The sequence below is a fragment of the Coregonus lavaretus genome (assembly GCF_964263955.1).
Source record: "Coregonus lavaretus genome assembly, contig: HAP1_SCAFFOLD_791, whole genome shotgun sequence".
NCBI lineage: Eukaryota > Metazoa > Chordata > Actinopteri > Salmoniformes > Salmonidae > Coregonus > Coregonus lavaretus.
Window position 1 is genome coordinate 137,265 of NW_028163290.1, and position 22,839 is coordinate 160,103.

General features: G+C 42.0%; 1 protein-coding gene across 1 annotated transcript; it reads right to left on the reverse strand.

The window, feature by feature from the left end:
* Window positions 1-264: 264 nt before the first annotated feature.
* LOC311118325 (integrin beta-like protein A) lies at window positions 265-21,937 on the reverse strand. The gene is made up of 8 exons (XM_084193136.1): window positions 21,788-21,937; window positions 12,994-13,190; window positions 12,619-12,756; window positions 12,041-12,179; window positions 6,735-6,909; window positions 5,556-5,697; window positions 1,045-2,681; window positions 265-947 (listed from the first exon to the last, which is right to left on the reverse strand). Exons 1-7 carry the CDS (start codon window positions 21,914-21,916, stop codon window positions 2,477-2,479), a joined length of 1,125 nt encoding a protein of 374 aa, XP_084049262.1. The 5' UTR covers window positions 21,917-21,937; the 3' UTR covers window positions 265-947; window positions 1,045-2,476.
* Window positions 21,938-22,839: the final 902 nt, after the last annotated feature.

Below are 22,839 nucleotides of genomic sequence, written 5' to 3' on the forward strand. Positions count from 1 at the left end.
CTCCCTATGCCCTCTGTCACAGAAAACTGAGCCTCAACATACTATTCTTGACACAGGAAAGAATCTCAGTCTACCTCTGTACATTACCAAACAGGAAAGAACTTCAGTCTAGGAAAGAACCTGTTTGGTAACAGCTAGCTACTTAGCTAAACAATGGAAGGTGCGCAATCTATTGCTACAAAGCTAGCTGGCTAGTTAGCTGTAGCTATTCTGTAAGCTACCTTGACGTACTAGAAAGTAATATAAACAAGTTGAGAAAAAAGTAACTCCAAGAAAGTGGTTTATTATCATCTGAAGCAATTTGGTTATCCTGTCTTGATTGTGGAAGTAATATTTTGCTATCTCACAACATGAAAGTAGTCCCGTGTAGCTCAGTTGGTAGGGGCATGGCGTTTGCAACGCCAGGGTTGTGGGTTCGTTTCCCATGGGGGACCAGTATAAAAAAAAAAAAGTTATGCCCTCACTAACTGTAAATCGCTCTGGATAAGAGCGTCTGATAAATGACTTAAATGTAAATGTCACATTACCATACAGGAAAAAACTTCAGTTACCTCTGTTCTTAACCAAACAGGGAAACCACATTTATGTTCTATTTCTTCTTGTAGCCATAAATAATTAACATTTTAGTCATTCAACTAATATCCAGAGCGACGTACTGTCAGTTCATTCAACTAATCTTGGTAACCCAGAACAAAAATCATAATTTATGTTACGTGCGTCTGTCCACGAGAGATAAGTACAAAACAACCAAATACAGTCATTGTAAGGAACCCCTTTTTCTTCAAAATAACTATCTGCAGAATCAGATACCAGGAAGGAAATACAAGTAGGAGTAAAGAAACTTGAGATGAATTCCTGTCCCTCCCTCAGGGGCTGATCTCATAAGTGGCTCTCAGGCGTAGTGTGAAGTTCCCTGGCAGCTCTCGTCTGATCAGTTCCTCGCGGAGCTGGAACCAGAACACACGCAGTGATTATCAGGTAGAGCTGAGGAGATACCTGTCGTTAGCTGACTATGAACCTGTCTGATCTGACAGTGAGACTGACCTGCTGTAAGACCACGTTTCTGATGTAATCATCTGTTAGTGTGATCAGAGAGGACAGTTTTATCCTCAGTCCAACGATGTATCCTGTGGATACACAGTCAAAATTACTACAACACACACACACACACATTATTTTAAAAATTTGAAAAAAAGTTAATATTGTACTTACTAGGCCCAATGATGTTTAATGTATTGACCACATTATTGGTTGTGAGATTGGTGGTTGGGTTTGTACTTAAAGTTGTGGTCATTGTGGTAGGTTTGTTCACTGTGTTAGTTGTGTTCACTGTGTTCAATGTGTTCACTATGATAGTTGCGTTCGCTGTGATAGGTTTGTTCACTGTGTTCAATGTGTTCACTATGATAGTTGCGTTCGCTGTGATAGGTTTGTTCACTGTGTTCAATGTGTTCACTATGATAGTTGTGTTCACTGTGATAGGTTTGTTCACTGTGTTAGATGTGTTCACTGTGTTAGATGTGTTCACTGTGTTAGATGTGTTCACTGTGTTAGATGTGTTCACTGTGTTAGTTGTGTTCACTGTGTTAGTTGTGTTCACTGTGTTAGGTGTGGGTGCTGTGGTAGTTGTGGTTGCGTGTGTACTGAAATTTGTGGGTGCGGTTGTGAGTTCAGTAGTTGGTTGGGTTTTAGTTGGAAGTGCAGTTGCATTCTGTGTGGTTCTGATCGCTGCAGCACAAAGACAGACAAGACAAGACAAAGATTGGTTGATTGATTGGTAATTGTCTCAAACATGCATTTCAACTAGCATCTGTAAGTAACCGCGAGACTACCAGAACACCAGAAAGGGGATCAATAACATCAAGAGAACATGCTGTAGTTATACTGTACCCACCGCTTGTGTTTCCAACACTGACGATCACGCAGCGCAGCTCAGAGTGATACTTGGAGCTGATCAACAGAAGTGGGAACATCCGTTACACTGTTCAGATCTTTGCTTAAACAGCATTTTAATCAAACATTTCAAAACCAAACAAACCACATACCATTGGTTTTAATAAATCATTACAAAACCAAACAAACCACATACCATTGGTTTTAATAAATCATTACAAAACCAAACAAACCACATACCATTGGTTTTAAGAAACCATTACAAAACCAAACAAACCACATACCATTGGTTTTAAGAAACCATTACAAAACCAAACAAACCACATACCATTGGTTTTAATAAACCACTACAAAACCAAACAAACCACATACCATTGGTTTTAATAAAGCATAAAAAAAAAAAAACACATACCATTGACGGGAAAGGGAAGGAACTTAGTCAGTTGCACAACTGAATGCATTCAACCAAAATGTTTCTACATTTACATTTAACTGATAGTCTTGATAGGAGGCTACAGAAATGCTGGATTAAACAAGTTTTCAAGTTGAAGTTAATTTTTTGCCTTAATTTAATCGGGGTAAGTCATTGGAACACAATATATTGTGCTGTAAGTTTCCAGTTTAAGGGGCTGCAGACTGACCTGTTGTTCGCTCCCCGAGCGATGAAGCACACAGGATAGTACCCTCTCTCATCATCCTCAGTGGGCGTCCATCTTAGAAGGTACTCTCCTGGGACCGTGGTGTTCTTTGTGATAGTGGAAGGTCCACTCACCAACAGCTCGGAAACCCTTCAAACACACAGGGAGGAAAAAATAAATAAATACAATGTCATTTTATTTGTCTCTGCCAGCAAATCATCCTCCTAAAAGATAGGCTATATCATATATGCAAAACGTAGCACGTGTCGCTGTCATCATTCTTGCTGCTTCCAGTTCAGTATCCATACCTGCGAGATCAGGTGCGCCTGTGGTCTCAATGAAATGGACTAGGCTCTAGCCCAGTGGCGACCTGTCCGGTTTTCAGCCCCACATTTTTAGCCAAAAATAATTGTATATAAATATATATATATATATATATATATATATATATATATATATATATATATATATATATATATATATATATATTGTTTTTTTTGTGTGGCATTAATAGGTGTCACATATCAGTTCTCAAACTATGTAAAAAAATAAATATATTTTTAATATATCATTGAGTTAATAAAGCCGCATACAAACATGGTCTCTTTTTTGTTTTCTTGAGTAAGGCAGCTCCATAATGCAGGTGTTTCAGCCTAGCTCAGTGCTTTCTATGGTGCTGGGGCAAGCCAGCGGAAAATACGGAGCGTAGCGCCCGATTGGCTCAGTGTTCTGTCACTCATGGGGACCCTACGTCACAGGCCAAGTCTAAATTCTTAGTAAAGAGTAGACATAGAAAATGTCAGCCCTATATGTCCTGCCATAGTTATATTATAAGTGCCCTTCCAGGAAGGTTCAAGGTCATTGGCCACAAATAAAATGACGTCAAAACACGTTATATCTACAGTAGCTTTGATTGGACTGATCATGTCAACATCACACTTTCAAAATCTTAGCTAGCAGTCATCATCATGAATCAAGTCAAAAATCTACTGGCAAATCCTTTTTAATCCTTGTCATATGAAGATAAATAATGAAGATAAATTATAGATAAAACGTATAGGTGCGCATCGGCCATTGGACATAAACATTACACAACAAGTTGGAAATCGCAAATTTAACAATGGTGGTTTGGAAGGAATCCGTGGCTAACTGCAAGCATTGCAAAGCGATCACTAGCCTCCTATTCAGTGGAGTGGTTGTGCGGTTTTATTTCCAAGTTCCCACCATAAATCCAGAGAATCCCAGACTTTGATGACAGAATTTGCCCACAAAGGACCGTCGCGCCACCTTCCTGTTTAAGTAAGCAAGGTGAGTCCAAAAATGAATTGTATGCTGCAGCATAAATGATGTAATATGCCAGTGAATTGTGTTCAATGTGTTCAATTGTGTTCAATGTGCCTCACCCTAATAATTTGGTCTATTTTCTCCTCTTAATTTCGCCTACTGTTCTGACTTGGTGGTGCACATGTAGCCTGTAACCTGTTTTAGAGAAATGTAATCATCGAATATTGTAAGAGCTTTCATTGTCTGCTTATACGCCCCCTTTATTTATCCTACGGTTCTGACTTGGTGTACAGGGAGAACACTGTAAGAACGGCCCATGTTCTGAATTCTGTCGCTGTACATTTAAAAAGTGCTGAACAAATAGTTATATTGACTACGTCCGTCCTAGATCGCTCATTAATGTCTTCATCGAAATTACGGATTGCCTCTTATCCGCTCGTCGTCCCCTTATGCCATAGTTTGTACATCTCAATTGTCAGTAAAAACCACATTTGTTTAAGCAAGTCAGCCATATCAGCTATGTTTTTTTTTTAAGGCAGTAAATGAACTGTTTCGCTGACAGACAAGGCTTTGCTGATAGCCATGGGGCGGCGCACAATTGGCCCAGGGTAGGGGAGGGAATGGCCAGCAGGGATGTAGAGCATGGCGTTTGCAACGCCAGGGTTGTGGGTTCGATTCCCACTGGGGGCCAGTATAAAAAAGAATGTATGCACTCACTAACTGTAAGTCGCTCTGGATAAGAGCGTCTGCTAAATGACTAAAATGTAAAAAAAATGTAAAAGGTATGCTATAAAAATAGCTCAAGAGAAAGTGTAAGTTTCTCCAACTCTGCTCTCTTCAAACTACATCTAGCCTATTGGCTGATATATCCCAGTAATACAGATAGCCTATTGGCTGATATAGCCCAGTAATACAGATAGCCTATTGGCTGATATAGCCCAGTAATACAGATAATATAATGGTCCACGTGAGAATCTCAGGAAATCTATTAATATATTTTTTTAAATGCTAATTTGATATTGCCCATCGGGCGCAAAATTGCTGAAGCCATGGCTGGCAAGTGAGCTGCTCCACTACGCATAAAATAACACCGTGGGACAGAAATCAGTCACGCTCAGACCTCTACCTCAAAGTTCCAGATCCACAGTCCACTGCCGCTCAGTACTGACAAATAGTTTTACAATGTGTTTCTCTCACTGTCATAATGCATTAGGCCAGGGGGGTCAAACTCTATTCCTGGAGGGCCTGCTGGTTTTTGTTACTTCCTTTCAATTTGTGTCGAATTAAGACCTAGACAACCAGGTGAGGGGAGGTCCCAACTAATCAATTAAGACCTAGACAACCAGGTGAGGGGAGGTCCCAACTAATCAATTAAGACCTAGACAACCAGGTGAGGGGAGGTCCCAACTAATCAATTAAGACCTAGACAACCAGGTGAGGGGAGGTCCTAACTAATCAATTAGGACCTAGACAACCAGGTGAGGGGAGGTCCTAACTAATCAATTAAGACCTAGACAACCAGGTGAGGGGAGGTCCTAACTAATCAATTAAGACCTAGACAACCAGGTGAGGGGAGGTCCCAACTAATCAATTAGGACCTAGACAACCAGGTGAGGGGAGTTTCTAACTAATGAATGAACTTAATTGATCAACACACCCGTCCGTCGAACTATTACGTTTAAAACCCCTGATTTAGGCTATACCTATCGGCTATGTGTTTCCACGTTTATTTTCTCTTACGTGGATTGGGTAGCCTGTGCTCTGACAGTGATTTCCAGGGGTTGGTTCACAGAGGCGTAGAGCAGTGCACCCTGGGCTGGCGTTGGAGACAGGAACATGGGTAGGTATAGCCCCTCCATACAGGATGGCACCGGGGGGTCCACTGAAAGACAAACCATGGAGTTTTGAAATACAACAGATTGCTGCATGTTTTTCAGAATGAATCAGTACCACAACCACGCTACAGGGTTGGCAACTCTGCATAAAATGCAATGACAATCACTACTTCTACTGGAAACAAGGCATAGGCATTATCTTATTTTTTATAAAAAGAAACTACTCATTAGAAACTACCTAGATATAAAGATAAACTACACTGAACAAAAATATAAACACAACATGTAAAGTGTTGGTCCAATGTTTCATGAGGTGAAATAAAAGATCCCAGATATGTTCCATACGCACAAAAAGCTTATTTCTCTCACATTTTGTGCACACATTTGTTTACATCCCTGTTAGGGAGCATTTCTCCTTTGCCAAAATAATCCATCCACCTGACAGGTGTGGCATATCAAGAAGCTGATTAAACAGCATGATCATTACACCGGTGCACCTTGTGCTGTGGACAGTAAAATGCCACTCTAAAATGTGCAGTTTTGTCACACAACACAATGCCACAGATGTCTCAATTTTTTGAGGGAGTGTGTAATTGGCATGCTAACTGCAGGACTATTCACCAGAGATGTGGCTAGAGAATTGAAAGTTCATTTCTCTACCATAAGCCGCCTACAACGTCGTTTTAGAGAATTTGGCCATACGTCCAACCGGCCTCTCAACCACAGACCACGTGTATGGCGTCGTGTGGGCGAGCAGTTTACTGATGTCAACGTTGTGAACAGAGTGCCCCATGGTGGCGATGGGGTTATGGTATGGGCCGGCATAAGCTACGGACAACGAACACAATTGCATTTGATCGATGGCAATTTGAATGTACAGAAATACCATTACGAGATCCTCAGGCCCATTGTGAGGCCCTTTTTTATTTTTTAAGGTTTCTTTGACCAACAGATGCATATCTGTATTCCCAGTCATGTGATATCAATTGACTGATTTCCTTGTAAGAACTGTAACTGAGTAAAATATTTGATATTGTTGCATGTTTATATTTTTTTGTGCAGTGTCTAGATCATATATATGTACCTCTCACTGCAAACTGAACAGGCAGTTTGCTGAGTGTATTATTTGAGGTCCTGTTAGATTGAGATCCGTTAGTATAGGAGAGAGAGATGGACTGAGTCGGGAAGTCCTCCATCATCATCTGGACTGCATATGTTCCAGTGGTGTTTCTGTTGCCCCAGAATGACAAGGTGCAGTCCTAAGGGAGACAAGATCAAAACAACATTAAAGGGGCAATCCACGATTGCTACATACATTTTTTGACTTTTAAATTAATTATATTAACCCATAGATTCTTGAAGGATATAACTTATAAATGCCTTATGAAGTAGGGGAGGGAATGGCCGGCAGGGATGTGGCTCAGTTCGTAGAGCATGGCGTTTGCAACACGAGGGTTGTGGGTTCGATTCCCACGGGGGGCCAGTATGAAAAATAATGTATGCACTCACTAACTGTAAGTCGCTCTGGATAAGAGCGTCTGCTAAATGACTAAAATGTAAATAGCTAAATAGGGTTGGGAACCCGCTGTAAATCAGTGACGCCTCGCAACACGTCAAAGCAGTGCGAACAGATCACCGACCATTTCGAATCCCACTGTACCTTCTCCGCTATGCAATCTGGTTTCCGAGCTGGTCATGGGTTCACCTCACCCACGCTCAAGGTCCTAAACGATATTATAACCGCGATCGATAAAAGACAGTACTTCATCGACCTGGCCAAGGCTTTCAACTCTGTCAATCACGTGGTCCTCTGTAGCTCAGCTGGTAGAGCACGGCGCTTGTAACGCCAAGGTAGTGGGTTCGATCCCCGGGACCACCCATACACAAAAATGTATGCACACACGACTGTAAGTCGCTTTGGATAAAAGCGTCTGCTAAATGGCATATTATATTATTATATTATTATCACCACATTCTTATTGGCAGACTAAATAGCCTTGGTTTCTCAAATGACTGCCTCGCCTGGTTCACCAACTACTTCTCAGATAGAGTTCAATGTGTCAAATCGGAGGGCCTGTTGTCTGGACCTCTGGCAGTCTCTATGGGGGTGCCACAGGGTTCAATTCTCGGGCCAACTCTATTCTCTGTGTATATCAATGATGTCGCTCTTGCTGCTGGTGACTCTCAGATCCACCTCTACGCAGACGACACCATTTTGTATACATCTGGCCCTTCATTGGACACTGTGTTAACAAACCTCCAAACGAGCTTCAATGCCATACAACACTCCTTCAGTAGCCTCCAACTGCTCTTAAACACTAGTAAAACTAAATGCATGCTCTTCAATCGAACGCTGCTGGCACCCGCCCGCCCGACTAGAATCACTACTCTCGGCGGGTCTGACTTAGAATATGTGGACAACTACAAATACCTAGGTGTCTGGTTAGACCGTAAACTCTCCTTCCAGACTCACATTAAGCATCTCCAATCCAAAGTTACATCTAGAATTGGCTTCCTATTTCGCAACAAAGCCTCCTTCACTCATGCTGCCAAACATGCCCTCGTAAAACGGACTATCCTACCGATCCTTGACTTCAGCGATGTCATTTACAAAATAGCCTCCAACACTCTACTCAGCAAATTGGATGTAGTCTATCACAGTGCCATCCATTTTGTCACCAAAGCCCCATATACTACCCACCATTGTGACCTGTATGCTCTCGTTGGCTGGCCCTCACTACATATTCGTCACCAAACACACTGGCTCCAGGTCATCTATAGATCACTGCTAGGCAAATCCCTGCCTTATCTTAGCTCATTGGTCACCATAGCAACACCCACCCGTAGTATGCGCTCCAGCAGGTATATCTCACTGGTCATCCCCAAAGCCAATACCTCCTTTGGCCGCCATTCCTTCAAGTTCTCTGCTGCCAATGACTGGAACGAACTGCAAACATCTCTGAAGCTGGAGACTCTTATCTCCCTCACTAACTTTAAGCATCAGTTGTCAGAGCACCTTACCGATCACTGCACCTGTACACAGCCCATCTGTAATTAGCCCACCCAACTACCTCATCCCCATATTGTTATTTATTTTGCTTATTTGCACCCCAGTATCTCTATTTGCACATCATCTCTTGCACATCTATCACTCCAGTGTTAATACTAATTGTAATTATTTTGCATTATGGCCTATTTATTGCCTTACCTCCATAACTTGCTACTTTTGCACACACTGTATATAGATTTTCTATTGTGTTATTGACTGTATGTTTTGTTTACCCCATATGTAACTCTGTGTTGTTGTTGTTTTTATCGCACTGCTTTGCTTTATCTTGGCCAGGTCGCAGTTGTAAATGAGAACTTGTTCTCAACTGGCTTACCTGGTTAAATAAAGGTTAAACAAATAAAAAATAAAAAAAACAATCAAATGCCTTGCTTGGGTGGAGCTCCAAAGGTGCTCACTAGATTAGTGTCAACATTGCAGGAGGATGGCTGGGAAATCACTGATTAAAACCTACATTTTATTATTTCAATCAGTTTACTGAGAATCTGGGGATTTGAATCAGTTTACTGAGAATCTGGGGATTTGAATCAGTTTACTGAGAATCTGGGGATTTGAATCAGTTTACTGAGAATCTGGGGATTTGAATCAGTTTACTGAGAATCTGGGGATTCTAATCAGTTTACTGAGAATCTGGGGATTTGAATCAGTTTACTGAGAATCTGGGGATTTGAATCAGTTTACTGAGAATCTGGGGATTTGAATCAGTTTACTGAGAATCTGGGGATTTGAATCAGTTTACTGAGAATCTGGGGATTTGAATCAGTTTACTGAGAATCTGGGGATTTGAATCAGTTTACTGAGAATCTGGGGATTTGAATCAGTTTACTGAGAATCCGGGGATTCTAATCAGTTTACTGAGAATCTGGGGATTTGAATCAGTTTACTGAGAATCTGGGGATTTGAATCAGTTTACTGAGAATCTGGGGATTTGAATCAGTTTACTGAGAATCTGGGGATTTGAATCAGTTTACTGAGAATCTGGGGATTTGAATCAGTTTACTGAGAATCTCGGGATTTGAATCAGTTTACTGAAAATCTGGGGATTCGTCTCTAAAGTGCATCATCTACCCTAATTAGTGGTGTGCAACAGAAATACTTTTTGGAAACAAACTTGGGACCGCCATCTCAACCTGGAAAGTTATAGCAATCACATGATTGTCATTCAACCATCAACAACAACTTATCAACTAACTATATAACACTTAACACTAGACGCGCCGAGACAGTCATTTTGACTGCATATACATTTTAAAGTGAAATATCTCAGCTAGTTTTTTAAGTCATGCCCCAATCTTTCCCTAAATAAGTCTATTTAACACAGAGATGTTTTTAGAATTTCGATATCACAAACAGTTTTAGGAAGAAAGTTCTTATTTATTTATTCTCGAGCCAAATTTTCAAATCCACCTACAGAATCACATGCAGGTAAGATTTTGATTTCTATATAGTATCAGAAGAGCAGATTCTGAGGTTTCCAAAACACTTACATTTGTCAACACTCAACATTTTTCTAGATACCACTTTCTCCAAGAAGAACCACTGTTCCTCTCGAAGTGAGCACACTGCAGCAGATACAGTAACATAAACTAATGAAAATGCTATTGTTATTTTTGAAATATATATATTTTTGTATTCTAATGTCACCAAAGACCGTCATAAACACACCCAAAGTATTATTTTTCAGATATAATATAGATGTGACTGGAAGGCATGCGTTATGATTCTGAACGATCAGAGAGTTAGCAACAATGACAAGAAGCTGCCATGTGGGGAATCGTAGATGGCTCGTTTCAGCTCGTTGTATCTTGTCATAAATACCATGTCTTGTTTTCAGGTGTTTGACTGATGTCATGTCTATGCTAATATGGCAAAAAGAAATAGCTAGCTAGCTAACCAACAACTGTAACTATGTATTTGAGAGACAACAAGTGCTCATTGTGAAAGTGTATTTTATGTTTTCAATAAACAATGTTGTCAACAAGCTAAGCCAACCCCTTCTGTTTTGCCCCATAGTTCCGCACGTGTCAGTTTTGTTGCTAAAGTAGCCTATCTTACAGCAGCCCATGACCTAATGTACTGTAATTCAGAAAGTCATGTTTATGTTACTCTAACATTGAAGTTATGACATTAACCTGCTTTGGCCAGCTGGTTAAATGACAGTAACCTGCTTTGGCCAGCTGGTTAAATGACAGTAATCTGCTTTGGCCAGCTGGTTAAATGACAGTAACCTGCTTTGGCCAGCTGGTTAAATGACAGTAACCTGCTTTGGCCAGCTGGTTAAATGACAGTAACCTGCTTTGGCCAGCAGGTTAAATGACAGTAACCTGCTTTGGCCAGCTGGTTAAATGACAGTAATCTGCTTTGGCCAGCTGGTTAAATGACAGTAACCTGCTTTGGCCAGCTGGTTAAATGACAGTAACCTGCTTTGGCCAGCTGGTTAAATGACAGTAACCTGCTTTGGCCAGCTGGTTAAATGACAGTAACCTGCTTTGGCCAGCTGGTTGCAGCCTTGGCATGTTAAATGACAGTAACCTGCTTTGGCAAGCTGGTTAAATGACAGTAACCTGCTTTGGCCATCTGGTTAAATGACAGTAACCCGCTTGGCCAGCTGGTTGCTGCCTTGGCATGTTAAATGACAGTAACCTGCTTTGGCCAGCTGGTTAAATGACAGTAACCTGCTTTGGCCAGCTGGTTGCAGCCTTGGCATGTTAAATGACAGTAACCTGCTTTGGCAAGCTGGTTAAATGACAGTAACCTGCTTTGGCCAGCTGGTTGCTGCCTTGGCATGTTAAATGACAGTAACCTGCTTTGGCAAGCTGGTTAAATGACAGTAACCTGCTTTGGCCAGCTGGTTAAATGACAGTAACCTGCTTTGGCCAGCTGGTTGCTGCCTTGGCATGTTAAATGACAGTAACCTGCTTTGGCCAGCTGGTTGCAGCCTTGGCATGTTAAATGACAGTAACCTGCTTTGGCAAGCTGGTTAAATGACAGTAACCTGCTTTGGCCAGCTGGTTAAATGACAGTAACCTGCTTTGGCCAGATGGTTTCTGCCTTGGCATGTTAAATGACAGTAACCTGCTTTGGCCAGCTGGTTAAATGACAGTAACCTGCTTTGGCCAGCTGGTTGCTGCCTTGGCATGTTAAATGACAGTAACCTGCTTGCGGGGAATCTGTAAACATATTTTTTTCCCCGTTGTGTTTCCTGCCCTGTTAGAGCAGCCAAATACTGCACAGAAATTGACCGTGGTGATGATTAAGGGTTAATTCCCTACTATCATCATCATAGTCCATCGTTTCCTGTGTTGTTTTATTTGGATACTAACCCCTCGTAGACTGAAGTCATTAGGAAGGTTACTAGATGTGGCACACTCATCCGTTGGTACGGCATATCTGCATCTGACCATATCCCCATCCGGATCAAAGGACAACAGGTTGAAATCTCTTTGACAATTAACAGGGACACTGTGAGAGAGAGAGAGAGAGAGAGAGAGAGAGAGAGAGAGAGAGAGAGAGACAGAGAGAGAGAGAGAGAGAGAGACAGAGACAGAGACAGAGAGAGAGAGAGAGAGAGACAGAGAGAGAGAGAGAGAGAGAGAGAGAGAGACAGAGACAGAGACAGAGACAGAGAGAGAGAGAGAGAGAGACAGAGACAGAGACAGAGAGAGAGAGAGAGAGAGACAGAGAGAGAGAGAGAGAGAGAGAGAGAGAGACAGAGACAGAGACAGAGACAGAGAGAGAGAGAGAGAGAGACAGAGAGAGAGAGAGAGAGAGAGAGAGAGAGAGAGACCATTATTGCAGTGTTTCAGACCTGTTTCCTATTGACTGAATACAACACACAGATTGATAAAATCACTTGTTCATCGAACTAAATCACTTTACACTGATAAGTAGCAGTATTTACCTCATCAGAGGTATGACAGTGGTCTGTGGAGATCGGTTGACTTTCCCTGTGTCAGACCTGACCCCAAGGTCCACATGAGTCAACAGCCTCCAAGAATTAACAGAATTATCGTTGAATACCCAGCAACAGCTATCCAATCTGTAATGATAAAGAGACAAATGTGAAAGGTGAGTTCCAAAAACACATCCTAAACACTCTTGTTGTTATGGTGTTCATCATGTACAATACTGTGTGCATTAACTAATGTTGCCCATATGCTATAGAACTACTTTGGTAACCAGGATGTAATAACTTAGCTGTGCACTGTTACTACAAATCAGGTTAATAAAAATACTGGTAATGGATGGATGATTTTAATATAAAAGAAACACTCACTGTAGATCAAAAGTTTGTATGTTATTGGAGACGTGTCTAGTCATGACTCCTTCTGTCTGACACCAGCCCTCAGATATATCCTGGCTCACTGCCTTAACCACTAGACTGGTCTCATTCCCACAGTCCCCACTGACACAATTCCAGGTATCAGTAAAACAGCCGCTAGAGTGAAAGGCTGTCTTGTAACGAAGGTCCACCTGCAACAACACACTTCATAAGACCACCACTTCAGACACATTGCAAGACTGCTGTCTTTAACAAGTGTGCAACAAAGACAAATGTGCTCTTTGGTAAAGGGGGTTAGAGAACAAGGAGGAGCAAACCATTCTTCATATAGCTAAATGGTTTTATCATTATGGTATGTTCAATAGTACAAAACATTCTAAACTCTGATGCATTTCAGCCTTTGTCAGGGATGATACAACATGCCTTCTCTTTGAGAACAAACCCTGTACCAGGGAGTGGTTAGGCACAAAATAATCATTGGTGGACACCACTTTGTTATCAACAATAGACAATATCAATTCAAAATTGTGAAATATATATATATATATATATATACAATGTATAGTGGGAGTCTTCATACCACTTCCTTATACAGTTTGCTGCCATAGAATTACATCTAAATATGGATTAGATTTTGTCCTATTTCTCTACACAGCCTACTTCACATTCCCAAAAACAAAAGATAAATTGTAGAAAAATTTCCTAATTCATAAAAAATACCAAAAAAATAAACGAAATGTCTTGATAGTGTATGTCTTCACACCCCAGAGTTAATGCTTGGTGAAAGTACATTTTGCAACCATTACAGCTGTGAATAATTTTGAATAAGATTGTATTGAAACCTTGTCTCTGATTTCCAAGCAGATTGAAGTCATGAGGATGGAGACTGGAACACTCATAACCTCTTTGTGAGCCATTCAGTTGTGTCTTTAGCGTTGATGTTTTTTTTGTAATTGATTCTCTGTATTTTCAAGTATTGTGGTGGCAGCATCATGTTATGGGTATGCTTGTCACCGGCAGGGACAAGCATACCCATCAGGATCAAAATAAATATGAAAAAAAGGAAAGTTAGAGAAACTCTCCTCAGTCTTCTGAAAACCTAACCCTGGGATAGTTTTATTTTTCAGAAAAATAATTACACATACTAAAGACACACCAGATTGGCTTTACTGAGCTTCAGCACTTTGTGTTGCCCTAAGAGTTGTGCAAAGTTGGTGGAATCTTATAAAACATTATAAAACTGTAGTGGCTGTAAAAGGTGATTCCACCAAGTATTAACTCAGTGGTGTGAAGACGTGTATTTTTTATTAATGTGGAACATTTTCATAATATTTTTATTTCACTGTTGCAGTAGTCATCAATCAATCAATCAAATTCATTTATAAAGCCCCTTTTTACATCAGCAGATGTCACAAAGTGCTATACAGAAACCCAGCCCTAAAACCCCAAACAGCAAGCAATGCAGATGTAGAAGCACGGTGGCTAGGAAAAACTCCCTAGAAAGGCAGTAACCTAGGAAGAAACCTAGAGAGGAACCAGGCTCTGAGGGGTGGCCAGTCCCCTTCTGGCTGTGCCGGGTGGATATTATAACAGTACAGGGCCATTAAGGCCAGATTTTTATTCAAGATGTTCAAACGTTCATAGATGACCAGCAGGGTCAAATAATAATCACAGTAGTTGTAGAGGTTGCAACAGGTCAGTACATCAGGAGTAAATGTCACTTGGCTTTTCATAGCCGGGCATTCAGAGGTTGAAATAGCAGGTGCGGCAGAAAGAGAGAGTTGAAAACGGCGCTTGTAACGCCAAGGTAGTGGGTTCGATCCCCGGGACCACCCATACACAAAAATGTATGCACGCATGACTGTAAGTCGCTTTGGATAAAAGCGTCTGCTAAATGGCATATTATTTATTATTATTATTAAAACAGCAGGTCTGGGACAAGGTAGCACGTCCGGTGAACAGGTCAGGGTTCCATAGCCGCAGGCAGAAGAGTGGAAACTGGAGCAGCTGCACGACTAGGTGGACTGGGGACAGCCAGGAGTCATAAGGCCAGGTAGACCTTAGGCATGGTCCTAGGGTTCAGGTCCTCCCGGGAGGGGAGGGAGAGAGGGAGAGAGAGAGAATTAGAGGGAGCATACTTAAATTCACACAGGACACCGGATAAGACAGGAGAATAACACCAGATATAACAGACTGACCCTAGCCCCCCGGCACATAGACTATTGTGCATAGATACTGGAAGCTGAGACGGGGGGGTCGGGAGACACTGTGGCCCCGTCCGACGATACCCCCGGACAGGGCCAACCAGGCAGGATATAACCACACCCACTTTGCCAAAGCACAGCCCCCACACCACCAGAGGGATATCAACAGACCACCAATCTACTACCCTGAGACTAGGCTGAGTATAGCCCATGAAGATCTCCTCCACTGCTTGAGCCCGAAGGGGCGACAAACTGGCCAGGAAGATCACGTCAGTGACTCAACCTACTCAAGTGACGCACCTCTCCTAGGGATGGACAGCACCAGTAAGCCAGTGACTCAGCCCCCGTAATAGGGTCAGAGGCAGAGAATCCCAATGGAGAGACGGGAACCGGCCAGGCAGAGACATCAATGGTGGTTTGTCGCTCCAGTGCCTTTCTGTTCACCTTCGCACTCCTGGGCCTGACTACACTCAATCATAGGACCTACTGAAGGGATGAGTCTTCAGTAAAGACTTAAAGGTCGAGACCGAGTCTTCGTCTCTCACATGGATAGGCAGACCATTCCATAAAAATTGAGCACTATAGGAGAAAGCCCTGCCTCCAGCTGTTTGCTTAGAGATTCTAGGGACAATAAGGAGGCTTGTGTCTTGTGACCGTAGCGTACGTGTAGGTATGTACGGCAGGACCAAATCGGAGAGATAGGTAGGAGCAAGCCCATGTAATGCTTTGTAGGTTAGCAGTAAAACCTTGAAATCAGCCATAGCCTTAACAGGAAGCCAGTGTAGACAGCCTAGCACTGGAGTAATTTGATCAAATGTTGGTTCTAGTCAAGATTCTAGCAGCCATGTTTAGCACTAAGTTTATTTAGTGCTTTATCCGGGTAGCCGGAGAGTAGAGCATTGCAGTAGTCTAATCAAAAGCATGGATTAGCTTTTCTGCATAATTTTTGGAGAAAACATTTCTGATTTTTGCAATGTTACGAAGATGGAAGAAATCTGTCCTTGAAATATTCTTGATATGTTCGTCAAAAGAGAGTTCAGCGTCCAGAGTAACGCCGAGGTCCTTCAATTTTTTTGGGAGACAACTGTACAACCATCAAGATTAATTGTCAGATCCAAACAGAAGATCTCTTTGTTTCTTGGGACCTAGAACTAGCATCTCTGTTTTGTCCGAGTTTAAAAGTTAAAAAATGTGCCACCATCCACTTCCTTATGTCTGAAACACAGGCTTCCAGGGTAGGACATTTTGGGGCTTCACCATGTTTCATCGAAATGTAGAGCTGTGTGTCGTCCGCATTGCAATGAAAGGTGACAATGTGTTTCCGAATGACATCACCAAGAGGTAGAATATATAATGAAAACAATAGTGGTCCTAAAACGGAACCTTGAGGAACACCGAAACTTAGAATTGATTTGTCAGAGGACAAACCATCCACAGAGACGAACTGATATCTTTCCGACAGATAAGATCTAAACCAGGCAAGAACTTGTCCGTGTAGACCAATTAAGGTTTCCAATCTCTCCAAAAGAATGTGGTGCTCGATGATGTCAAAAGCAGCACTAAGGTCTAGGAGCACGAGGACAGATGCAGAGCCTTGGTCTGACGCCATTAAAATATAATTTACCACCTTCACGAGTGCAGTCTCAGTGCTATGATGGGGTCTAAAACCAGACTGAAGCGTTTCATATAATTATTTGTCTTCAGGAAGGAAGTGAGTTGCTGCACAACAGCTTTTTCTAAAATTTTTGAGAGGAATGAGAGATTCAATATAGGCCAATATTTTTTTATATTTCCTGGGTCAAAGTTTGGCTTTTTCAAGAGAGGCTTTATTACTGCCACTTTTAGTGAGTTTGGTTCACATCCGGTGGATAGGGAGCCATTTATTATGTTCAACATAGGAGGGCCAAGCACAGGAAGTAGCTCTTTCAGTAGTTTAGTTGGAATAGGGTCCAGTATGCAGCTTGAAGGTTTAGAGGCCATGACTATTTTCAAGAATGTTTCAAGAGATATACTTGAGTGTCTCCATTGATCCTAGGTCCTGGCAGTTCTGTGCAGACTCAGGACAACTGAGCTTTGGAGAAATACGCAGATTCAAAAAGGAGTCTGTAATTTGCTTTATTTTCTGAATACCAGGGAGCTAGTTTCTTGTGACAAATGTTTTTTTTGTTTTTAGGGCTGCGACTGCATCTAGGGTATTACGCAAGGTTAAATGTAGATCCTCAGTTAGGTCATTAACTGATTTTTGTACTCTGACATCCTTGAGTAGGTGGAGGGAGTCTGGAAGGGCATCTAGGAATCTTTGGGTTGTCTGAGAATTTATAGCACAGCTTTTGATGGTCCTTGGTTGGGGTCTGAGCAGATTATTTGTTGCGATTGCAAACGTAATAACATGGTGGTCTGATAGTCCAGGGTAATGAGGAAAAACGTTTAGATCCACAATATTTATTCCACGGGACAAAACTAGATCCAGGTTATGACTGTGGCAATGAGTAGGTCTGGAGACATGTTGGACAAAGCTCACTGAGTTGATGATGGCTCCGAAAGCCTTTTGGAGTGGGTCTATGGACTTTTCCATGTGAATATTAAAGTCACCAAAAATTTGAATTTTATCTGCCATGACTACAAGGTCCGATAGGGAACTCAGTGAGGAACTCTGTATACGGCCCAGGAGGCCTGTAAACAGTAGCTATAAAAAGTGATTGAGTATGCTGCATAGATTTCATGACTAGAAGCTCAAAAGATGAAAACGCAGTCATTTTCTGGAAGGTAAATTGACATTTGCTATCGTAAATGTTAGCAACACCGCCGCCTTTGCGGGATGCGAGGGGGATATGGTCACTAGTGTAACCAGGAGGAGAGGCCTCGTTTAACAGAGTAAATTCATCAGGCTTAAGCCATGTTTCAGTCAGGCCAATTGCATCAAGATTATGATCAGCGATTAGTTCATTGACCATAACTGCCTTGGAAGTGAGGGATCTAACATTAAGTAGCCCTATTTTGAGATGTGCGATATCACAATCTCTTTCAATAATGGCAGGAATGGAGGAGGTCTTTATTCCAGTGAGATTGCTAAAGCGAACACCGCCATTTTTAGTTTTGCTCAACCTAGATCGAGGCACAGACACGGTCTCAATGGGGATAGCTGAGCTGACTACACTGACTGTACTAGTGGCAGACTCCACTAAGCTGTCAGGCTGGCTAACAGCCTGCTGCTGGCCTGCACCCTATCTCATTGGGGATAGCTAGAGGAGTTAGAGCCCTGTCTATGTTGGTAGATAAGACGAGAGCACCCCTCCAGCTAGGATGGAGTCCATCACTCCTCAGCAGGCCAGGCTTGGTCCTGTAGCACCCCTCCAGCTAGGATGGAGTCCGTCACTCCTCAGCAGGCCAGGCTTGGTCCTGTAACACCCCTCCAGCTAGGATGGAGTCCGTCACTCCTCAGCAGGCCAGGCTTGGTCCTGTAGCACCCCTCCAGCTAGGATGGAGTCCGTCACTCCTCAGCAGGCCAGGCTTGGTCCTGTTTGTGTTTGAGTCCCAGAAAGAGGGACAATTATCTACAAATGCTATCTTTTTGGAGGGGCAAAAAACAGTTTTCAACCAGCGATTGAGTTGTGAGACTCTGCTGTAGAGCTCATCACTCGCCCTTACTGGGAGGGGACCAGAGACAATTACTCGATGCCTACACATCTTTCTAGCTAATTTACACACTGAAGCTACAGTGGGGAAAAAAGTATTTAGTCAGCCACCAATTGTACAAGTTCTCCCACTTAAAAAGATGAGAGAGGCCTGTAATTTTCATCATAGGTACACATATATATATATACTTTTTTTCCCACTGTATGTTGCTCTTGATGACCTCTGACTGTTTCATCCTAACATCGTTGGTGCCGACGTGGATAACAATATCCCTATACCATCTACACTCACCAGTTTTTGCCTCAGCCAGCATCATCTTCAGCTTAGCCTTTACGTTGGTAGCCCTGCCCCCTGGTAAACAGTGTGTGATCGCTGGATACAATGGCCCAAGTGGTTATATTTATTTTCATGTGCATTTTGCTATTTTGCTATTCGCCTCATGACTCCTGCGTGCTTTTGTAGCCGGCGCGGTCTGCTCGTTGCCGACTACTGCGTTGTGTTCCGGTGCACTGAAGACAAGACACTGGCGTACTTGAAGGCACTTTATTGTGTACAACTCTCTCAATCTGTTCAACATCAAGGAGAGAAAATGTTCAAAACTCTACCCTCGACCAGAATCCGCCTCTCTCAGTCGAGTAGAATGCAGACTGAGTATAATCACATTCAAAAATCCAAGGAATAAAATACAACATAATTGGAAAATAAACATAGCATCTGGTGTATATCTTATGTATGTGTCATATTGCATGTTATCTCTGCCAAAAACTCTGAGCTTTTAGCCTTTACATTAATACTGTGCAACATGACATAAACCATCTTTCAAATAGGTAATACATACAGTAATATGCACGAAGCAACATGTAATCCTTCACATTTGAGCTTTTCAGTGCCATTAAACACTAATCAATACATGAAAACATTTTAAATGAACACATATTTTTTACCTGATATAGGGAATACATACCTGTTCAACATCAAGGAGAGAAAAGGTTCAAAACTCTACCCTCGACCAGAATCCGCCTAACATAAAAAAAACGACTGAAACGTGGGCTTCAACACAAGAGGATAGAATGACGATCGCTAACTTACAGCTAAACAAAACACGAGGTTAGCTAAGTTAGCAATTTCTCAAACTCTCAAAAATAGCTAAATTCACGACACAGCTTGATTAAATGTATGTACACTCATCATATAATATACATACAAGTTGAAGTTCGACTGTGATCTGGCAGAGTTACTGCACCTCAAGAATTCCATTTGGCGAAAGGCTCTGCCCACATGTCCCTTAATGTTGATGATGTGGTTGTTACTGACAAGGAGCACATGGCTGAGCTCTTAATCACCACTTCATTAAGTCAAGATTCCTATTTGACTCAGCCACGCCTCCTTGCCCGTCCAACATTTCCTCCTCTCCCAACCCTTTTAATGCGACTAGCCCTGATGCTCCTCCCTCTTTTCCCCCTGCCCAGCTACACAGTTTCTCACTGAGTCTGAAGGACTAAAGGAGCTCCTTAAACTTGTCACCAAAAAAAATAACATCTGGGTCATATGGTTTAGCTCCTTTCTCTGTAAGGTTGCAGCCCCTATCATCGCCAAAGCCTATCTCTGACCTTAACCTTGTTCTGAACACCTCCAAAACAAAGGTCATGTGGTTTGGTAAGAAGAATGTCCCTCTCCCCACCGGTGTGATTACTACCTCTGAGGGTTTAGAGCTTGAGGTAGTCACCTCATACAAGTCCTTGGGAGTACACTGTCCTTCTCTCAGCACATATCAAAGCTGCAGGCTAAAGTTACATCTAGACTTGGTTTCCTCTATTGTAATCCCTTGTAGATTTTATTTTAGCAAATGTTGAAGACTGTGCAAGGGGTGTGTAGACTTCACTAGGCACTGTATTATCAAAATTCATATTAAAGCTTGAAATACTGAGAAGAATAGGTATAAGTAGGGAATAGGAGTGGGTACAAGTAGTGATAAGTAGTGAGAAAAGGAGAGCAATACTTGACAAAGAACACTAGATGGAAGCAAACCTGGACCACAGACCAAAGGGAACGCGTGAGTTCCATTTCTACCAGACTATTTTACAAGCCTCTTGAGCTAAGAATAGGTTTGCAAAACCCTCAGTAATTTACCAAAGTTGCTATTTATTTTTTGTCATTTTACGTTAGGAAAACTCCTTGAATGTTTTCAAAATTCTGGTAGTTTACTGATAAATTTAGAAAGTTACCGGTAATATTCCAACCCTGTGAAGAACCAATTTTTCAAGATGACAGCAAGAACAAATAAGCATTTCTCTCAGTTGAAGAAAAACACGTAAGAACACTTAGAGCTGAAATATGTAGAAATGTGAGTTATAGATCTGTCTTTTTGCATCTTTTACTTTCGGTTTGATACACCAGATTCAAACAGCTGAAATTAGTATATTTTTGGTTATGGAAAATATATTTCTGTCATGTTCGTTTACAGACGGGTCAGACCAAGGCGCAGCGTGATATGCGTACATGTTTATTTGGAATAAATAAACAAGCGACAAAACAACAAACTAAACGAAACGTGAAGTCCAAGGTACACAAACAACATACCTCACACGAACAAGATCCCACAACCCACTAGTGCCAATAGGCTGCCTAAGTATGGTCCCCAATCAGAGACAACGAGCGACAGCTGCCTCTGATTGGGAACCACACCGGCCAACATAGATCTAGACATACTAGAAATACAACATGGACAAAGCACAACAAGGAATATACACACCCTGACTCAACATATCAGAGTCCCCTGAGTCATGGCGTGACAATTTCACAGCGGTTTAGATTTACACTATACATGCTTGTTTTGTCACAAACTGAAATCAGGCAAACTATTAGAATTTTAGCAACCAGGAAATGGCGGAGTGATTTCTACATAATGCAGCTTTAATTGGACGCATCATCATTGTCATTGGTCTTACCCTGAAGGTTCCGTCTGGGTTGGTCCCCCTGGGATTGAAGGTCATGGTTCCTCCTAAGAAGTGGGAGGCCCAGGAGCTGGAGCCCATCATCAGCAGCAACAGCAGTAGTGAGGACTGGGAGGAAGACATGGTGCCTGTCTCTGTGTCTCTGTCTGTGTCACTCTGAGTACTGATACTGCTTTAATAAACACACACGTTCAGTAGAGGCACATGCGCACATTAACCTGCAAGCACACTGAAGCACAATGAATTGCCCGCACACACTCACACTCACACACACACACACACACACACACATGCACACTCACACAAGCATGCAAGCATGTTAGCACACACACACATGCCAGTGGAGGCTGGTGGGAGGAGCTATAGGAGGACGGGCTCATTGTAATGGCTGGAATGGAATAAATGAAATGGTATCACACATATGGAAACCACATTTTAGTATTTTCCATCTATTCCATTCCAGCCATTACAATGAGCCTGTACTCCTAGCTCCTCCCACAAGCCTGCTCTGACACACACACACACACACACACACACATGCACCCATGTACACACGTGTACACATTTACAGAAGCATTATGAGTCACACTCAAGAAGCACACTAACCCGTTTTAAATCACCAGGCATGACTGATAATGGATTCCCGGTGCGGTAAAAGATTGTTGTTTGTCACTTGAAAAGTGAGATGATGAGTGAGATTCAGGGCAGGATTCCAGAGCAGACTTGAAGGCATCCTGGAAGCCCACTGGGCACACACTGGTTGAATCAACGTCGTTTCCAAGTTGGTTCAATTAACTTACGTTGCACCAACGTGGAATAGACGTTGAATTGACGTCTGTGTCCAGTGGGAGTTGGCAGGGTCCTGGAATACAGTCAGGAAATCAATGAAGAATACACTTTTTTTTTGTTTGCAAACTTTGCATTAAATAGATTAATCACAACCACAACATACAACATAGATAATTACAATAATAAACAACTTAAATAACATTTTACAGTGTACAGAAACCCAGAGTAACAGACAGTAACAGAGAGTAACAGAGAGT

Excerpts from the sequence above, each read along its gene's own strand:
- LOC311118325 (XM_084193136.1), bottom strand. The coding sequence starts at position 21,916 with ATGTCTTCCTCCCAGTCCTCACTACTGCTGTTGCTGCTGATGATGGGC. Across the intron at positions 13,191-21,787 it reads ACCCAGACGGAACCTTCAGG|GTGGACCTTCGTTACAAGAC; the intron begins GTAAGACCAATG and ends GTGTTGTTGCAG. Across the intron at positions 2,682-5,555 it reads GCACAGGCTACCCAATCCAC|GGTTTCCGAGCTGTTGGTGA; the intron begins GTAAGAGAAAAT and ends GTGTGTTTGAAG.